The sequence below is a fragment of the Triticum dicoccoides genome, chromosome 3B (genome assembly GCF_002162155.2).
Source record: "Triticum dicoccoides isolate Atlit2015 ecotype Zavitan chromosome 3B, WEW_v2.0, whole genome shotgun sequence".
In the NCBI taxonomy this organism is placed as follows: domain Eukaryota; kingdom Viridiplantae; phylum Streptophyta; class Magnoliopsida; order Poales; family Poaceae; genus Triticum; species Triticum dicoccoides.
In genome coordinates this window covers 726,488,086-726,507,446 of record NC_041385.1, presented here as the reverse complement: position 1 = coordinate 726,507,446, position 19,361 = coordinate 726,488,086, and the positions used below count along the sequence as shown (strand labels likewise).

Below are 19,361 nucleotides of genomic sequence, written 5' to 3'. Positions count from 1 at the left end.
CGAGTGCTCCATCCTTTCAAGTTGATGAAACCAACACAACATAGTAAAAACACAGTTGCAAAGATGGCCCTGAATTTTCTTTTGGAAATCTAACAATTCGCCGTTTTGTTCTCCCATGCCCTTGCCGTGATCATAATTTTAAAAGCAAAGCGCTGCAATTTCGCCGGGTAGAAAAAGGGAATAATCGCGTGAGCGGGCAGCGCGCGTGCAACGCGCGGGTGCACGTAGCAGGCCGCGCACCGAAAAAGAGAGCGAGAGAAAGGGGGAGAAATAAATACAAGGGGCAGCGGCAGGCAGGGCGCCTCCTCTCTCTCCCTCTGTATCCTGCACACACCGCCACCGATCACTCGCCGGAGCCCCTCCCCCAATGGCCGCCGCCGCCGCCGCGATCGCGTGATGGCCGACCCAGCCGCTCGCCGAAGATGGACGAAGCCGGAAGGGCCTCCGCTCCCGCGGTGGTGACGGTCACGGCCTCCGCCGCCGCCCCCTCGCCTCCTCCTCCCCCGCCCCCCGCCACGGCCACCGCCGCGGCCGCCGACCCGCCATCGCCCGACCCTGACGCTCTCTATGAAGGTTAGGGTTTCCGTGGCTCCTCTCCCCGCCACGCCCGAGCGCCCTGGCCGTTTTGGGGAATTGGGGTTATAATCGGAAGCTAAATTCCGCGCCGTAGGTTAAGCTCGGATGCTCGGCTTTACCTTTTTTGTCTCCGCAATTTTCTGCGGAATCAGTGGGCGTTCTCACGGTATCCTGCCATGGATCGGGGAGTGGTAACCCCAGCGGATTTTGGCGGTGACTAAAGCTATCGTTTTGCGTATATCCCCGTCGGCGCGGAATTGGGGTTTTTGAGGGTGATTGATCGTGTCAGACCGCGACGCTGTTACTTTCCATGTTTTGCATGCTGTTACTTGTAGAATGTGGATACTCTGTTGGCGCTTAATAATCAATCCGCAAACTTGTTGATCTAGATTTTAATCAGTTTTGTGTGTGCGTGCAATGCAGAGGGAATGTGGCAGCAGATGGCCATGAGCAGCGGCGCCACTATGCAATCTGGGCCATATCCTGTGCGGCCAGGGGAACCGGACTGCACCTACTACCTCAGGACTGGATTGTGCAGGTTTGGCATGAGCTGCAGGTTCAATCACCCTCAGGACAGGAATACGGTGACTAAACATACCTCTCCCAGCTGTTGTTTCCATTCTGCTTTGTGTCACATGTTCACAATCGTCAGGGTTACGTTTTGTACATTTTCCAATATGTTCAGTCCTCATGTAGTACATAAGCAGGACTGTAAAATGAATACGCAATTAGTAGAAGGGAAACTTCTTGTGTTGATTTGTTCCTATTGCACCGTGGAGTCAAATGTAGTAATTTTGACCGAATTTAATGCAAATCATTAATGCGCAAAATGCTCAGTATCATGATTCATATGACCACCTTTAGATAGTTAAGTGCTTTCTCATTCGAAGAAGGCACATAAATATCCTAGCATCAGTAAGTACGTTTTGATAAAAAGTTTTTAGCTTGGTGAGGGTCAACTAGTCTATGATTCCCTGTACTTTTCCATTTTCATTGGATAAAGTTTGCTATATGTTAGTCACGTGTCATAGAATCCACTTTTCTTTTGGATAATTGTCACCAGTATGCCACTTTCTTTTGGATTATTCATGATTGCCCCCGGCGAGCTGCATATTATTCCTGTTCCTTAGAGGCATTACAGTACTAACTGCCAATTTTCTGTAAAACCTCTTTATATACTTATTGTTGTTGCTTCATCTCACATTTTTCTTAACTGACCTGCTTATTGTCAGGCTATTGCCTCTGCCAGAATGAAAGGAGAATATCCTGAGAGGGTGGGACAACCTGAATGTCAGGTAATTATATTTAGGAACCATTTGTTCTTTCAGAAGCTGTTGTTTTGTCATAGATTTTACTTGGATTCACGCCATGCTGCCTTGGTTAACAATATCAGCAGTGTCATATACTCATGTGTGGCTTGTTTTCTGCTTATGTGATGCGTTGGAGCAATTATTATCTTGTTAAAAAATGCTTAGTGAAAACATGGGGAGAAATGTGGGTCTTAAATTTGGTTGATGCTTTTATATAGGTCGAAAAAAATAATAGTTGTGGTTCATATGAGGACTGTGTAATTTGTAATTCTCCTAGTTCTTTCTTCAGTGCTTGCTTGTAAGGATTGATTATCATGTGACAACCAAACCATTCAAGATAACTGTTACAAGAATTTGTAGAAGTACTCATACAGCAAGAAAATAACCTCTAGGTGATTTAGCTTCAGTGTTTGTCAGGATGATAACCACAATTTCGGAGTGCCCTTTGTAATAGTACAGGGTATTACTATTTGTTCCCATGGCCTTGCAATCTACAAGCAGTATAATTTTAGCATTTTATGCCTTGCTGGACAAGTGTCGAACTGATAGAATTTCTTGACGTTTGGGCCTACGTGCAGTACTATCTGAAGACTGGAACATGCAAGTTTGGGCCTACGTGCAAATTCCATCACCCTAGAGAAAAGGCTGGAATCGCAGGAATGGTGCAGCTAAACACATTGGGATATCCACTTCGACCGGTTAGTTGTTTACTGTTAGTAGAATATTTTATTTGTCCATCCTTTTATATATTTTTCTTCATGTTGTACTGAGCTGAAATCTTTTTTCTTGTTGTAGAATGAAAGGGAGTGTGCATACTACTTAAAAACGGGACAGTGTAAATATGGGAATACATGTAAATTTAACCATCCAGAAATTTTCAGTGCGGTGGCTTCTTCACGTGGTTCCCCTATTTATCCTCCTGTACATAACTCTGGAAGCACTGGTCCACATTCCTATACTGGAACAATGGCAAGCTGGACTTATCCAAGAGGTTCTTTCATTCCAAGCCCTAGATGGCAAAGTCCTTCAAACTATACACCGATGATTGTACCACAGGGTCTTGTTCAAGTACCAAACTGGAACTCATATCCTGTAAGATCATCTCATTTCATAGTAATGCAATATAATGAATTTTCTCTTAGTCATGATGTGTTTATCTGTTTATTTCCTAGACCAACAGGGGAAAACTTAAGAAATACATCAGTTTCAAGTCTCAACTTTTAACTTATCCTTTGATCCTTTGTTTTATGTCATGGCTCTGTTTATATGGCCTGTTTATACTTGCATTATGTTGCTACTTGAATTGCTATTGCTATTGTAATAATGATATGCTCAAAGAAAATAATTAAATCCAGTCGCAATGGAGTCTATTCTATAAGCATCTTGGAAAGCTGTCACTCAGCTTGGTCTATAATTTTATTTGACTTCAGCGATTTAGCTCTAATCTGTAAAAAAAATGTTGGAGTCTATATGTAGGGTTGATATTTGTGTTTTTTCTTATCTTTCAAGGGCCAAATGGTACCTGTTTCATCTCCTGAGAGCCGACTGCAGTCTCCAGGGGCTCAACAATACTATGGAACTTCCCGACAAGGTGAAGCCAGTGCAGGAAATCAGGGAATGCAATCACCCTACAGATCCAGTTCGTTTCCTGCACCTCAGTATGCACTGCAGAGAGAGAATGTTTTTCCTGAGAGACCTGATCAACCGGAATGCATATACTACATAAAGACTGGAGATTGTAAATTTGGTGCAGTTTGCAAATTCCATCATCCCCGTGTGCGTTCACAGCCTCCCCCAGACTGTATCTTGAGCCCAATGGGTCTTCCATTACGCCCAGTAAGTATACGGAATCCCTTCACTGTTTTTGCTTATCCTTAACTCAATTGTCCATTATAGTTTTTGCACATGTTTTGAGTGTTGTACCACCTTCATCATCCCACTGTGGTACAATCTTAGTTAAGCAGTTGATTTACACATCTTTCCCTGAGTACAGATTTGAGATGAATTGTAGAACCAAAGATGCTCCTTTATAAATTGTCATGTTTATTGGCTACACAACTGATTCTGCAATACCATATATTTCCTGACGTCGATGAGCAATTCTACAAACAAGAAAATCTCTTGTGTTAATTTACTAAACCATACTTGTCTTGGTTACACACTATTTTATCATCAAATTCAGTGTTGAAGTCACAGTGCTAATTCCACTATGCTAGACAAAGATGAAAACATTGTTATAATCTGCCAATCTGACAGGGAAGAGATAAGTAGAGCACTTCCTCCATTTTTATCTACTCCGTGTATTAGCTTTTTCCTAAGTCAAACTTTGTAAAGCTTGACCTAGTTTATAGTAAAAAATATCAATATGTACAATAGCGTATCAATGTCATTAGATTTGTCATTGAATATATTTTCACATCATATATATTTGCTATTATGAATCTTCACATTGTTTTCTATAAATCTGGTAAAAACAGAGGAAGTACATCCGTTCAGCTATTAGTCCGTACTTGGTTAACACGGTGTATTTCTTTAGCTACTGAATGGATTGTTCTTAGCTAATTGTTGACACGACCTGCTACTTCCTCTTGAATTTATATGCTTAGCTAACGATTTTGTGGCAGTTACTCAAACACCAGTTCATCTTTGCTGTTCCCAGCGCACCTTTTGCTGTATCATGACGCGACATCTTTTTCCGAGATTTTCAGGGGGAAGAGCTCTGCAAGTTCTATTCTCGCTATGGCATCTGCAAGTTCGGCGTAAACTGCAAGTTCGACCACCCGATGGCGGCTCCGATGGGGGTCTACGCGTACGGCTACTCCGCCTCGGCGTCGCCCAACGCGCCCATGGCCCGGCGTCTCCTGGAGTCCCCCTCCGGGTCTGCGTACGCCTCCTAAGGCAAGGCTCCCTGGCATTTGACCCTACCTTGATTGATCTCGATGATGTATAAAAGCCATCGCGCTCGCTGTCGTCCCTCCCCCGGGCGCGCCCCGCGAATGTTCTCCCCCCTAACTCCCCGGAATCAAGTTCTGTAAAAATCGAGTTTGCTACCAGAGATGTACAGTTGTTATTTTTGTTAATGCGGGTCAGTGTTTGGATGGATGGAGAAGCCATTTGCTACCGAATGAAATAATGCTTGAATGCAGTGTTGAAATGTTGGCATTGCTTCATCAGTGGTTTCCTGACAGAGGTGATCCTTTTCTTTCTTTACTGCGGATCATATGTTTGCATCATGCATTTAGTAGTTGATCTAAGCTGAGTGGCATTGGTTAGTGGGTGCTGTGCTGGTTGGGCGTTGTTGACCTCAGGGCGAAGGGGGGTAGAGGTAAAATGAGGTGCAGAGCAAAACTTGCCGCGGAATTCGGTTGTGGCATCGCCGTCATCATCTTGTTGCCGAGAAAGTTTTGTGAGGCAACCGGCCGTCCCCCCAACGACCCAGGTTAAATGCGGGGGGCGATGATGATGATAAGGCGCCGAACCTGGTCCAACCACTTTTCTTGTTGCGGGGGTGTCGCATAAATGCCTGCCCCAAATTGTGGTGGCAACCGAATTGCCCTCCATCTCACGATCGTCGGTCTCATCCACCTTCTCTTTTGTAAGTAGTAGCAGTGGAATCGTCCTAACCATACGGCACTTCCTCTCAAAGCTGCCGCACAAATTTCATTCTTCTTCTTGACCCTTGTGATAATGATCTACTAGACAGTACTACAATTTTCCAAACAGAAGAAGCCTGATTTTTATTTCCTGACTGATGACTGATGATCCGGTGCCCGTCCGTCCGCCCGTCCAGGTTTAACAACAGTGTCAATTTGTCCTAGGCTCTTGCAAGATCGATCTCCCTGTAACAAACAGGATTGAAAACAGAATCATCATCTGCCAACGACGCGAGCACCGCCAGCCATCCCAGTGACCCATCAGCCTCGTCCACATCGAGATCCTATTCCTAGGCAGGCGGATCAGGAGCAATTATCATAGGCACTCGAAGATCTCGAGTGAGTATGAACGCGCCGAAGTCGACGGGGGGCGCGCGATTTCAACACGGGCCGGCACCGGCACATCATGTGCGTATTATTTACTACTGCCACTCGTGTTTTCTACCAGCGTCCACTCGGTGCGGCGCCCACCCGGCGGGCGACGGGGTGACGACGGGCGTGACGGCAGCCACCGAGTGTACTACCGTAGCCTCTGCCTTTCTACGAGACGAGATCTCGCCATCCATCCCAAGTCGTCCGTCGTCGGCTACTGCCACTTCCCCCGAAGAGGACCTCACTCCCCACCCCAGCCCAGCCCTCCCCGCCCGCTGCACAGTCCAAATCCCCGCTCCGGCCGGCGACCGACCGAGGATGCCCGCCTCCATGCCCAAGCTGCTCTTCCTCCTCCTCCTCCTCCTCGCCGCGGCCGCCCACTCTTCACCGGTAAGCCTTCCTCTTCCTCTTGTCCCGCCCAATTCCGCGAATCTTGGCCCTGACATTGCCTGTCTGCTCTACGCGCGCGCAGGAGGTGCCGGATGCGGCGGGAGCGGGGTCCGAGCAGGCGGCGGTGCGCATGGTGCCGATGGCCCCGGCTGGGGGGTCGGGGTTCAGCGGGGTGGTGCTGAACGAGACGCGGCGGCGGCTGGGGAGCTTCCAGCTCTGCGCGCCCTGCACCTGCTGCGGCGGGCCCAGGGGCGTCTGCGTCCTCTCCCCGTGCTGCTACGCCATCAACTGCAACATCCCCAACCGCCCCTTCGGATTCTGCTCCTTCACGCCCAGGTCATGCGACTGCCTCCACTGCAACGTCTGAGCTCTGCTGCCGAGTGTGATGAATGAGGGTAATGTTGAGAGCGATAGTAAGTATTTTAGAGTGATGAGGGTGGGGGAAAAAACGACATGATAGCATGAGAGTTCCCCCAACCCGAATGCTTGCCGATTTGTTATTGTTTTAGCCCTATAGCCATTTTGCTACCGAATTGTTATTAAGTATATGGTGTAGCTGCTACCTCTCGATGGAATTGGTTGGTTATTAGCAAAGAGTTGGTGAATTGGAGACATTGCTCTGTTTCCTCTCATGGTTGCGTGATTCGTCGCGTGCTTTCTCTTGATATATAGATTAGTTAATAGCGCGGAGATTCAGTACCTTCCCTTTAAATGCTCGGTACCTCTTGTGTCTCTATCTATTTCCAATGATTCAGTAAAACTGAACTGCACAGGGCATTTAGAAGGCTGTGTTCTTCTTCTTCTTCATAGTCGAACCATTTATACATGCCTGCAGATATTCTTATTAATTAGTGTGCGTTGTGTTGGATCGATCCACTCTATGCAACTCCTCTTAGCACCTTCTGAAGATCTATTGCTTCACAATTTTGTTACGCAAAGTGTCATGGGTTCAGTACTATGTACATCTGTCACCGTAGCCTTGATTTATTTTGTGGCAATTTTAGAACTGTAGAAGTTGACCTTTTTTTGTGTAGTTTAACACATTGTCTGCTCCTTTACGGACCTTTAAGGAAGCCTAGTTGGGCTCCAGCTTTTGTGAATTCAGTAGGCAGCATCCTATATTTAGGCTAAAAAAAGCCTTGCAGTTGTTTTAATAGAACTTGAAGTTTTCATGACAAACACTGGTTGTTTATTATCAGACATTCATTCTACTGCACACAGTTTAGTTATTATCTACTCCCTCTGTCCCAAAATATAAGACACTTTTTGATGCTATCACAGTCTCAAAAAACGTCTTACATTTCGGGACGGAGGGAGTAAAGAACACGCTATTTCACTAACTTATAGTTTCACCTTTTAGATTTGTAGCTTCAAACCTGGACGAGTGGACATGTAGCTTCTACTTTTGAACAAATTAAAACATAATGCACATAGACATGCATCACATGCAGTACTTGTTTCTACAGTAAGTTACTAAGCATATTCTGTTCTTTAATCCAAAGTGTGTCATCAAAAGTTGCGCAGAATGTGTTGAGTTTGATTGTTATCTGTTCAAAGACATTCAGCTGGGTTGCGATGCTATCATGCTACTCCGAAGGCAAACACTTTATATGATGTTACTCCGAGTTTGCTACATTTACACATTTTTCTGCAAACACTTCGTATTTTGTTATTCTGGGTTTGCTGTCTGTTCACATTTACGCAAACAAAAGGTATGGTTAGGGACATGCCAATGGCCTACTTTACTGCTTGTGCTGTGCATAGGTGATGTTGAGTTAGATACCAAAAGGTAGCTCACGTGCTAATCTTCCCGTGGTCATCAAAGCTTTACTTCCCCATCTGTGATTATTGAGTAGGAGTGTATCAACCATCATCAGGCCATCACTTGTTCTCCTTGGTTGTGTGTGTTTCCTACTCTCCTGCATGTTCTCTTGTTCTGAAGAGAGTGACTATGATTGATTGATTGATTGTGAAGTGACTTTTGACTAGCTAAGGCTGAAAAGGTAGCATGCAAAGGTGATTTTGTAGAGGGGGGAAAGTGAGTTTTGTCTCAGATCCGATCTTGAATTCCTCCTTCTCATTCTTTCTTATGCCTCAATCAAGGTTGAATCCATCATTTTCATTTCCTCCAGCGCTCGGCGCATTTCTGTTGCTGTTAATTGGCTGCTGTACCTACGATTGATTGCCGGAGGCAAAAGCGTGCATTTTGTGTTCAGTGTATATCTGTGTAGTTCTCTCCGTGTTGCCTTCGGTCGCAGTCTGTTTCAGACATTCAGTTGCTTCGTAACGATTCTCCCTGAGGCAAACACAAACACTGATTAGATGTTGTTAAAAAGTCAGTTCCACGCACGGGGTTTGCGCCTTTCCACATTTTTTGTGTCGTTTTTCAGCATATGATGGGGGCATTCGATTTGTGCAATGAAAGGTAAGGTAGGGCTGGGACTTGGGAACATGCCAATAACCTACTTTACTGATCGCGCTGTTCATCATAGGTGAGGGCGAGTTGCAATGCATACAAAAGGTAGCGCCCACGTCACGTGCCAATCTTCGAGTTTGGCCATCAACATGCATAACAGCTTTTCACCCACATTTCAGTGGTAGAGGTACAAGTGCATCAACTTGCATGTTCTTCTCACATCCATCATTAGACCATCACCTCTCCCTGTTGCATCTCCAGCATGCAGTCTCATTCTATTTCTGAAGAGAAGGGCCATGACTGTCTAAGTGATCTTTTCACCATCTAACGCTGAAAAATCAGCACGCAAAATCGATTTTTCAGAGGGGAAAAGAAAAAGTGGTTTTCCCCCACTTTTGGAATAACTCGGTGGAAGCGCGCCTTGCCTTTGTGTTCAGTATAGTACTCTCTCTGTAAAGAAATATAAGAGCGTTTAGATCACTACTTATCTACATGCTTAGTATATGTGTGTGCGAAATGATAGCAGCGATGTATGGCTGCGGCGGGGTGCATCGTCTCAGAGATGAACGTGGCTGAGCTGGAGCTGAACACGTATGTAAATGATGATCGGTCGGTCCTGCGAATTATTGGGCGACGTTTATTACGCCAGCCCCATGTTGCTTCCTTGCGGGACGGACAGATAGGGCGCCGACCTCTCCGTCTCCATCTCCATGTGCGGCAAGGCATGAGTGATTACCAGTGGCGAAACACTAGCTCATGGCAATGCGGACGCATGTGTTGAGTGGGATGGATGGATTCGCCGGTCAAGCCTGGCTGCGATCCAAGCATTCCAGCATGCTCGAGCCCTCGAAACAAAGATGGTCATGTGCATCTCAGTCATGCAGAGGCCGTCGTCGACCCCCTTTCCGAGAGACAAAAACTGTTGGAGCCGTCGAGATTCTGGTCCCGTTAACCATGTGGTTTATGACCTTCTCTGGCTTAAGTTCAAGGGGACTAATTTCAGTTCTTGGATAGACAGACTAGGGGATGCATGTTATGCTGCCTGTCATGATTCATGAACAGAACATAGGATAGGGGAGCTGCAGCGTTTGCCTCCCATTTCGTCTTCACAACTGGAAGCGACAACCTTCGCCACTCGCCAGCCAGTGGTGCGTGATAAGCCCCATAGCCTCTTTCGGCCAGGCATTTCTCAGCCATGATCCCTGAGAAATCTGTGAACGGGAAGAAAAACACCCAAACGCTACGCGTACACAAGCAAGCTCTCTCTTCTCTGGGAATACTCAAGTTGGTTTTTCAATGCTCAGCTACTTTGGCTGATCCCGAGCGCTGTGAACAGTTGGATGCTGTTTTTCTTGCCTCATTGGCAATGAAATGGGGCAGGGGGAACCCCTTTTGATAAAAAAAAAACTCGATTTTTACGCATAAACATGTTCATTATAATTTTTTTCTCAAGAAAGCATAAAGTTGTGTGTCCCATGCTTTGATAGAAAGCGCAAACATATCATATCAGCAACACAAAATCAGTTGTACAATAAATTCAGCCCGTCAAAAAGAAAATGTTGGCGCCCGGAAAACCTGACAGGAAGCATATTCTTCAGGCTCAACAACAGTATTATTCAGATCCGCAGAAGCACCAGCTTCAGACGGGTGAAAGAATCCTACTTGGAGGTTCTTTAGTCCACCTGGAGTTCTAATCCATAATTTAGGTAGAAGCAAACAAAAATGGTAGGCAGGCATCAATCCCATGTGAAGTCAATACAGAGCTACTGCCGTATCTTGGGCAAAAGAACTGATAGTCATTCTGTTAAAAGTGGTACAATCAAGAGTCAAGCTAGATTTTCTCACTCAAAACAAAAAAGAAAAAAGAGTCAAGCTAGATGCTACTACATGAGTACATGTCCAGACTGTCTGCACACGAAAACACATGGCATTTCAACAGCTCACACTTGACACCTCCATCCAGGGTATATGGTCCACTATCCTTTCCGTCGAACTTTTCTTTTTCTTTAACCTTTTATTTGTCCAAGTCATTCTGCACAAGCACACAACTCTAGAGAGAAGAAACACAACGAAGAAATCATCGGCTCGCTGACGAGCTTCCCCGGAGAAAACAAGGGAGCAACAGACCTCCAAAATGGCCATGCCGACGCGGCGCCATCAGTTCATTTCCTCCTGGAAAACTAAAAAGAGAGCAAACCTTCAGAACATCCATTTCGGAGAAGACTGGACGATGATCCGACGGGGCTTTGGGGGCTGTTGCAGCTCCATGGAGTTCCTCTTCTTCATGGCCGAGGAGACCGTCGGGCTCAAGTAGTCATGACTCCTCTGCGGCAGGGACGTGCTCTGCGAGTGCGTCTTCCGCACAGGGATCAGCGTGTGCTGCTTCCTCAAGGTCCCGGTTTGAATCATCGACGGTTTCCTCGGAGAGCTCCACCTGCTGTAGTTGACGCAGCTCTGGCTCCTCCCGACGTGCTTCTCCCTGGAGCTTGGAATGTTTGTGCTCTCCATGGTTTCGGCCGAGTACATTGTCTCCTCCTCGCTGCTGAACTGGTCTTGATGTCTGTACCGCGATCGCTCAGCAGGTGACGAGCTCGACTGCCCCTCACTGCTACAGTCCTCCATAAGAGCAACCGGAGGATCCCTAGAATCTGCCTCGCCATTACGGTGCCATATCAGGCCTGCTGGAAAGTGATTCTCTCTGGATGGATTCCTGGGTTTCGCCTTCGATGTGTCCGCATTGTTCTCCTCGGAAAGCATTTGTTTCAAGGGCAGTGGTAGAAAAATAGTCTTGGGAACCTTAGCTGGGAAGTTGATGTCCAGGAGTTGTACTGGTGCAGGATCCTGGTGACCCTGACAAGAACTACCCCTCGGTGATTCGTATATTTCTGGAGTTGAAATCCCCTGCTCATTGTTGGTCCGTAGATCAACCAGAGGATTTGCATCATGAGAAATCCTTGCATTGGCTGAGCTACCTGACCCCTGCTGGTATTTGGGCTTTGCAGTCATCTTTGAAGTAACTGATGCATCATCATTATCGTCATCCGCAGGCTTGAACACATTGCGACGAGTGAAGGAGGAGCTTGAGCGATCGCTTCTGCTGGACATCAGTCTAACAAGAGGTAACTTTGGCTTGGTAACCTCATCCAGGTTGCCTTGCCAATGCTGATACAACCAATCGCAGACCACCGATATTGGGATCCCGAACTGCATTTGCTGATCCTTCTTCGATGAATGTGATGAGGATGAGGATGCTGAAGATGACCTTGCAGTGGGGGAGGAGGCCAGCTTCATGGGGTCACAGATCATGAAAGCTAAGTTCCCCTGGGCGTCGAAACCGGCAGAGCCAGGACACCATGTCACCCCATCTGTGGAGAGCTTTATGAGGTTATCCGTGCCAATCACTACTTTCCCGTCGCCGATCACCAGTTCCTTCTTCCCGGTATGCCCCAGCAGGTAAACAACACTCCCATGATCTAGGCTTGGTTTGCAGCATGTTTTCAGATAGTGAGGTTGCTGAGCCTGCAAAGTCGAGTCATTCTCGGCAGAATCAACACCGACTATCGTAAGGTCAAGAATCGAGCTGGTTATGAAGAATCTGCAAACATGAACATTACAAAAAGAATGTAAGTAGGGATAGATTTACTTATAAACAACAAAATACTACAGCAAAAAAGCACACATCTTAAAAACCAATCATGAAACTCTGTCCAGAAAAACCCTTTGTTTACTGAGCAGCAAAGTTGATCTGACTTGACATTAAAATAATTAACACTCTGAACTTTTCATGACTCCAACCTTGCTGCTTTTTATCATCAACCACTTACTACTATTGCTTGCCCGTGACACAACTTTTCTTGAATGCCATGTCCCTGAAGAAAAACCTTTCCAGAGAAGAAAATAAACACATTCGAAACAACTCTAACAACCGCGCAAAATCACATTAATTCGATGTTCCTCAAATAGTACCCAAAAAGAAAGCTTCTATGTTCCTCTCGTCCTTGCTTGGATCCAACTAATGACACTTCTCTCTCCCCATTGTTCGTAGAACAGCACGAAGTACTTTCCAACTCCACCTTGTGATCACCATGATTACAACAAGATAGTAGCGCATACTCCCAACCACCTACTAACAGAAACCGCACTAGCAGTTGAATTTGGCTCCTAATCAGCCGCATTACGGCTAATCATCACCGGCAGCAACAGCTATCCCACCACCAACAACAAATCCGCCACGTAGACCGGTCCCTGCCTAGCGGCTGCTGCCGGAGACGTGGATCTTAGCTAATCAGTCCGCAATAATCGCCGGGAGAGCCGAACAAATCCACAGTAAGAAATGAAACTAAAATGCAGCGATTTGGTTCAGCGAGGCGGCGGCTAAGGCTAGTGGCCTAGCAGGAAGGGAGGTGGGAGGGAGAAGGAGGACGCACGAACCTGTGGGGCACGAGTCGGGCGGCGAGGCGGGCGTGGCCGAGCAGCGCGTCGGCGGCGTCCTCGGCGGCGGCGGCGGAGGGCAGGTTGCCGTGCGTGGTGAGCAGCAGGTTCCGGTGGATCAGGAGTCCCGTGCCGTGTCCGCCGCAGACGGCGGCGAGCGCGGCGGCCTTGGCCGAGAAGATGGCCGCCTTGACCCGCTCGGAGCGGCCTCCGCCGCCGGAGCAGAAGCACCACCCGGCCCCCTCCCTCCACACCCCCATCAATGCAGCAGCGTGCCCACCGCCCTCTCTCTCCTCTGATCCCAGCACCTGGACTAAGCTACAGCTGCCGTCGCCGCTCGCCTGCTCCCTGCCGCATTCCCCGGGGCCAGACGGCGTCGGTCTCCGCACCTGCACGCCGCCTTCTTGCTTCTTCCACTGGCTACTCTGCTTTGTTTTTTTCCCTTGGGGATTCCCTTCTCTTCTCTCTCTCTCACTCAGCTCGAGACAGGGCAGCAAAGAGACCCGGGAAGTGAGGTGGGGTTCGTATTAAAGCCGACCACGCTGCCACCTTCTGCCGCGGGCTCCTCCCCTGGCCCACCCGCCCCGGCCGACCGGTGGGGCCGTTTAGCGCTGGCCCCACAGGTAATCGACACAGTGCCCCTGGGTAGTTTTGCTGGTGGCGAAGGTGAGGGTGTCCCCGATTAGGAGTAGTGCAGCGTGTGCTGTGGTTTTCGTTGGGGTGGTGGGGAAGAGGGCTTTGGCTGCGCGCACCGACACGCTTAACTGCCCTTGACATTGGCAGGTGGGGCCAGCGCATCCACGTTCCCGTGTTCGCCCGCCGGTGGGGCCGGCCGTCGGCGAGCGCGCAGGCGTAGCTTACCTGCCATGGTCGCCGCCGCGGTGAATACAGCTGCCGATATTTGGCTTGCCAAATGCGCATTGTCAAATATTGGCATTGGCAATACCATTGGCAATACCAAGACTTAGAGCATCTCCAGCCGGCCCCCCAGTAAATCCCCCAGGCACTTTTTCTCGCGCCGGCAGACAAAAATCTTCCCACTCGTCACCCCAAACTCTCCTTTTTCGCCGGATAAAACAAAAACTGGTGCCGGCAACCGCAACCCAAACGCAGGAAGCTGGGGGCACCTGGGGGGCTAATTTCGTCGTTTTGCAAGCGTTGCCCCACCTGCAGTGAGATATCTTCTCTCTCCCCAACCTTTTCGTCTCTCTCTCTCCCCACTTTTCTTCCTCCCGTCACCGCGCGTGCCTCCTCTCCAGCTCGCCCTCCTCCGCAGCCATCGTGGCGCGTCCAGTCCTCGTCGACACCGTCATCCCCGACGCCCACCTGCATCTCCAGCGAGGCACGCCGTGGCAGAGCAGGCGACGGTATCGGGACCGGAGCGTGGAGGCGCGCTCGGTGCACACGGCGCGCGCGGCGAGAGGCGAGGATGGCGCGGCTCTAGCAGGAGCATCCGCGCGTGGCGACGGCGAGCGCGCGGTCACCACTTGGGCGTCCTCTCCGCCGGCTCCGCGCTTGCGGCCCCTATCGCCCGCGGCCGGGAGAGAGAGCGCGAGCTGGGGCAGCAGGCCGGCTCTGTTGTTGCGCGCACGCTGCGCACTAGTCGTGGGCTGGCGAGGTACTGCATGGGCACGAAGAGCTCGAAGAGGAACGGGGTGGCACGGCGGGGTCGCGCTGCACGCAGAAGGTCACGCGGCCGCTACGGCTCCTGAAGATGGTGCCGACGATGATGGCGTAGTGCTGCGGCTGCTGTTGGTGCCGGCCGTCCTTCCTGGCCACGACGGAGGCGGCCGGGTCGATGATGCTCTGGAGCCAGAGGTCGAGGAGTACGGCGTGAACGCCACCAGGGCCCTTCCGGCGCCCGCGGAGCCGCCGGCTGCCGTGGAGCAGGAGCACGATGCCAGCGAGGCGGCGCATGCTGAGCCAGAGGCTCCGCTGATTACAACCCACGTGGTCGACGAGGAGGCGGACGCCATGTCTGGGGAAGAGCACGGGCGGCAGCTCGCGCTGGCCCTGTTCGATGGCAACCCGGCCGGATCGGAGCCGACATGCGACCCTCGACGGCATGTTCATCGGCGGAGTAGGAGACGACATTGGTCGAGTCGGCGAGCGCTCTCGCGAACCAGCGCGCGATGCTAGGGGGCGGGCTCGACATGATGACCCTCGAGGCCATGTATAACCACGCAGCGGCGGCGAACACGTAGGCGTTCTCCGGCAGCGCGAGCAGCGTGGCCTTGCGGCCGCCCGGAGTGCCCATGCTGCCCTGCTCGCACCGCCGGGGATGTGCAGCGCCGCGCTAGGTGCGGACCCCTTCGCGGCGTCGATGGTGGTGCCGCCGCCGACGTACGTGCAGATGTCCGACATGCAGATGAAGCAGCAACTTGACGGAGGAGCAGATGAGCGCCAGCCGGTTCGACGGTTCGGAGGTGCGTGGGAGGGCAACGAGTGGATGTTTTCTCGACCCTAGACAAAAAATTCCGCCGGCAGCCCCCCAAGGGGCAAAAAAATGCCACCTGGGGGGCTCAACGGCTGGAGATGCTCTTACCAACTATTGATAACTTTATGTGAGATAGACAAGGCAACTCCTAACCAACCAAATAGTACCTAATATGTGAGGATCTCAGTACCAATTCACTCTATTAGCCATGGATTCGATTACAACTCTTGAATTTTAGAGGAGAACTGAGAGGAAGAAGGAGAGCAGAGAAGGAAGACGAGCTTCAAAGGAACTAGCACGCCTCACCAAGCCAGGCCAAAGGCCTTTCCGTCCAAGACAACTCGCATGTAGTTGCCTCCCTTGTATATGTAGTCCATGTCTTCCTTGTGGGCTGGGTCCCGGCTGAGGCCCAGGTCGCTGACAATCCCTCCCCCATAAGATTCGACTTGCCCCCAAGTCGATGTTTAATAGCGCCACCGGGATCCCATGGAGTCGATAAAGCATACCGAACCCATTCTCCTGCTTCGGTCCAAGCCCAGGAGCAGCTCGTAATCTGGCCCATATAATAGGATAGGTCTAGACCATGTGATAGGATAGGGGAGGATGCTGACAATCCCCCCTCCATAACTTTCGGCTTGCCCTCAAGCCGATTCCATGTCAAACCACCAGGATCCCAAGGGGTCTGTACTGCAAACTGAACTCTAAGAAGCATCTCACCCAGATCCCAAGTCATTTGCAAAGCTTGGAAAGTTAGCACACCAGGAACCACAGTTGGAAGCAATGCATTTGGTTGACCCAATGTAGACCAAATAGTCACTCTTGGAAATATTGAATATTGGGAATTGTAGGCCTCATCGTTACTCACTAAACAGAGCACCCGAACAATCTTCCATACCATCCAGTCAGAAGCACTTGCAAGTAAAAATTTATGGCTGACCCTCTCAATAGCAGAGCATTCGACATTAACTGACCATGCAATTGTCCATTGAAATTTTTTAGAGCCCCAGAAACTGAGGCATGAGCTAACACTGTCTTGCAAGAAGCCATCAGTCATCAGCTCAAGACCACAGACTAACAAGTATATCGGGCTTCCATCAGTAGATGTCAATTTAAGTAACGAAGCAGTATGATCGGCGATAACTGAGATGAGCACACAACATTCAACAATAGAAAAAGAAGCAACACCATGTGTGAAGCTTACTGCCTGGTTGCAGTGCAGACTATCATGCACATTTTGTGAGAAAGCCAGAGTCATTAAGCACAACATCCAAGGGGGCCAGGGCTTGAGCTCCTCCATGGCAACTATAACTTTCTGCAACCTTGTATCAGCTCCAGTCAACTTGCTCATGAAATTAATTCCAGTGCAATGTCCCATAGAAGTATCATCTGAAACGACAGACAAACAGAAGATCCACCGGACAATAGTCCACTGCAGTGGTTGAGAAATAGAGATTGGAGCATCTTCAGTAATGCAAAACTGAAACTCATACTGCAAGTATGCATCACTATATCCTTTTCAGACTTAAGCTTGCAGCTACAGTAGTGCCCTTGTTGTAAACTGAACTGAATACTATGGAAGTTTGGCGCCGACGACCAAATATGCAGGACATGAATCATATCTTGGCTATTGTTGCTCTGTGTAAACATGAAACATGCCCTCATAGCTAGGAATTTGCACTTGTTATTCTGCCCGTATAATTGATCAGGCGGCTGCGGAGTTTGACTTAACTCAAAACTGGCTGCCACATCCAGAGAAAATGAGGGTGGCCACGTATGTTTCTCATCCCATTGAAATGGTGGTACACAAACTAGTGTAGCAGCAGTTTGTAGTGATTCACAGAGAATAAACCGGTGAGATTGAGATGAAGAAAACTCACTAACTGCAATAGCATGTGTTGAGGAACGTAGTAATTTCAAAAAAATTCCTACGCACACGCAAGATCATGGTGATGCATAGCAACGAGAGGGGAGAGTGTGTCCACGCACCCTCGTAGACCGAAAGCGGAAGCGTTAGAACAACGCGGTTAACGTAGTCGTACGTCTTCACGGCCCGACCGATCAAGCACCGAAACTACGACACCTCCGAGTTTTAGCACACGTTCAGCTCAATGACGATCCCCGTACTCTGATCCAGCAGAATGTCGGGGAAGAGTTCCGTCAGCACGACGGCGTGGTGACAACCTTGATGTTCTACCGTCGCAGGGCTTCGCCTAAGCACCGCTACAATATTATCGAGGAGGACTATGATGGAGGGGGGCACCGCACACAGCTAAGAGATCAAGAGATCAATTGTTGTTGTGTCTATGGGGTGCCCCCTGCCCCCGTATATAAAAGAGCAAGGGGACAGGCGGCTGGCCAAGGAGGAGGGCGCGCCAAGGGGGGAGTCCTACTCCCACCGGGAGTAGGACTCCTCCTTTCCTTGTTGGAGTAGGAGAGAAGGAAAGAGGGGGACAGGAAGAAGGAAAAGGGGGTTGCGCCCCTTGTCCAATTCGGACCAGAGGAGGGGCGCACGCCTCCTTCCTTTTGGCCTCTCTCCTCTATTCCCGTATGGCCCAATAAGGCCCATATACTCCCCGGCGAATTCCCGTAACTCTCCGGTACTCCGAAAAATATCCGAATCACTCGGAACCTTTCCGAAGTCCGAATATAGTCGTCCAATATATCGATCTTTACATCTTGACCATTTCGAGACTCCTCGTCGTGTCCCTGATCTCATCCGGGACTCCGAACTTCTTCGGTACATCAAAACTCATAAACTCATAATATAACTGTCATCGAAACCTTATGCGTGCGGACCCTACGGGTTCGAGAACAATGTAGACATGACTGAGACATGTCTCTGGTCAATAACCAATAGCGTAACCTGGATGCTCATATTGGTTCCCACATATTCTACGAAGATCTTTATCGGTCAGACCGCATAACAACATATGTTGTTCCCTCTGTCATCGGTATGTTACTTGCCCAAGATTCGATCGTCGGTATATCAATACCTAGTTCAATCTCGTTACCGGCAAGTCTCTTTACTCGTTCCGTAATACATCATCCCGCAACTAACTCATTAGTTGCAATGCTTGCAAGGCTTAAGTGATGTGTATTACCGAGAGGGCCCAGAGATACCTCTCCGACAATCGGAGTGACAAAATCCTAATCTCGAAATACGCCAACCCAACAAGTACCTTCGGAGACACCTGTAGAGCACCTTTATAATCACCCAGTTACGTTGTGACGTTTGGTAGCACACAAAGTGTTCCTCCGGTAAACGGGAGTTCCATAATCTCATAGTCATAGGAACATGTATAAGTCATGAAGAAAGCAATAGCAACATACTAAACGATCAAGTGCTAAGCTAACAGAATGGGTCAAGTCAATCACATCATTCTCCTAATGATGTGATCCCGTTAATCAAATGACAACTCTTTGTCCATGGTTAGGAAATATAACCATCTTTGATTAACGAGCTAGTCAGGTAGAGGCATACTAGTGACACTATGTTTGTCTATATATTCACACAAGTATTATGTTTCCGGTTAATACAATTCTAGCATGAATAATAAACATTCATCATGAAATAAGGAAATAAATAATAACTTTATTATTGCCTTTAGGGCATATTTCCTTCAGTCTCCCACTTGCACTAGAGTCAATAATCTAGTTCACATCACCATGTGATTTAACACCAATATTCACATCTGTATGTGATTAATACCCATAGTTCACATCGTCATGTGATCAACACCCAAAGGGTTTACTAGAGTCAATAATCTAGTTCACAT

At 48.8% G+C, this 19,361-nt stretch overlaps 3 protein-coding genes across 3 annotated transcripts; 2 read left to right on the top strand and 1 right to left on the bottom strand.

Annotated features, from left to right (window-relative positions):
- Positions 1-305: 305 nt before the first annotated feature.
- Positions 306-5,056, top strand: LOC119278117 (zinc finger CCCH domain-containing protein 12-like). Its single transcript, XM_037559476.1, has 7 exons — positions 306-573; positions 1,000-1,160; positions 1,809-1,871; positions 2,465-2,584; positions 2,682-2,978; positions 3,396-3,722; positions 4,595-5,056. Exons 1-7 carry the CDS (start codon positions 423-425, stop codon positions 4,781-4,783), a joined length of 1,308 nt encoding a protein of 435 aa, XP_037415373.1. The 5' UTR covers positions 306-422; the 3' UTR covers positions 4,784-5,056.
- A 966-nt stretch (positions 5,057-6,022) lies between these two features.
- LOC119278116 lies at positions 6,023-6,915 on the top strand. Its single transcript, XM_037559475.1, has 2 exons — positions 6,023-6,301; positions 6,384-6,915. Exons 1-2 carry the CDS (start codon positions 6,230-6,232, stop codon positions 6,666-6,668), a joined length of 357 nt encoding a protein of 118 aa, XP_037415372.1. The 5' UTR covers positions 6,023-6,229; the 3' UTR covers positions 6,669-6,915.
- Positions 6,916-10,464: 3,549 nt separating this feature from the next.
- On the bottom strand, positions 10,465-13,630 carry LOC119278115. Its single transcript, XM_037559474.1, has 2 exons — positions 13,149-13,630; positions 10,465-12,312 (listed from the first exon to the last, which is right to left on the bottom strand). The coding sequence occupies exons 1-2, from the start codon at positions 13,406-13,408 to the stop codon at positions 10,917-10,919; spliced, it is 1,656 nt and encodes a 551-aa protein (XP_037415371.1). The 5' UTR covers positions 13,409-13,630; the 3' UTR covers positions 10,465-10,916.
- Positions 13,631-19,361: the final 5,731 nt, after the last annotated feature.

Excerpts from the sequence above, each read along its gene's own strand:
- LOC119278116 (XM_037559475.1), top strand. The coding sequence starts at position 6,230 with ATGCCCGCCTCCATGCCCAAGCTGCTCTTCCTCCTCCTCCTCCTCCTC. Across the intron at positions 6,302-6,383 it reads CGGCCGCCCACTCTTCACCG|GAGGTGCCGGATGCGGCGGG; the intron begins GTAAGCCTTCCT and ends ACGCGCGCGCAG.
- LOC119278117 (XM_037559476.1), top strand. The coding sequence starts at position 423 with ATGGACGAAGCCGGAAGGGCCTCCGCTCCCGCGGTGGTGACGGTCACG. Across the intron at positions 574-999 it reads CCCTGACGCTCTCTATGAAG|AGGGAATGTGGCAGCAGATG; the intron begins GTTAGGGTTTCC and ends CGTGCAATGCAG. Across the intron at positions 3,723-4,594 it reads TGGGTCTTCCATTACGCCCA|GGGGAAGAGCTCTGCAAGTT; the intron begins GTAAGTATACGG and ends CGAGATTTTCAG.
- LOC119278115 (XM_037559474.1), bottom strand. The coding sequence starts at position 13,408 with ATGGGGGTGTGGAGGGAGGGGGCCGGGTGGTGCTTCTGCTCCGGCGGC. Across the intron at positions 12,313-13,148 it reads GCCCGACTCGTGCCCCACAG|ATTCTTCATAACCAGCTCGA; the intron begins GTTCGTGCGTCC and ends TCATGTTTGCAG.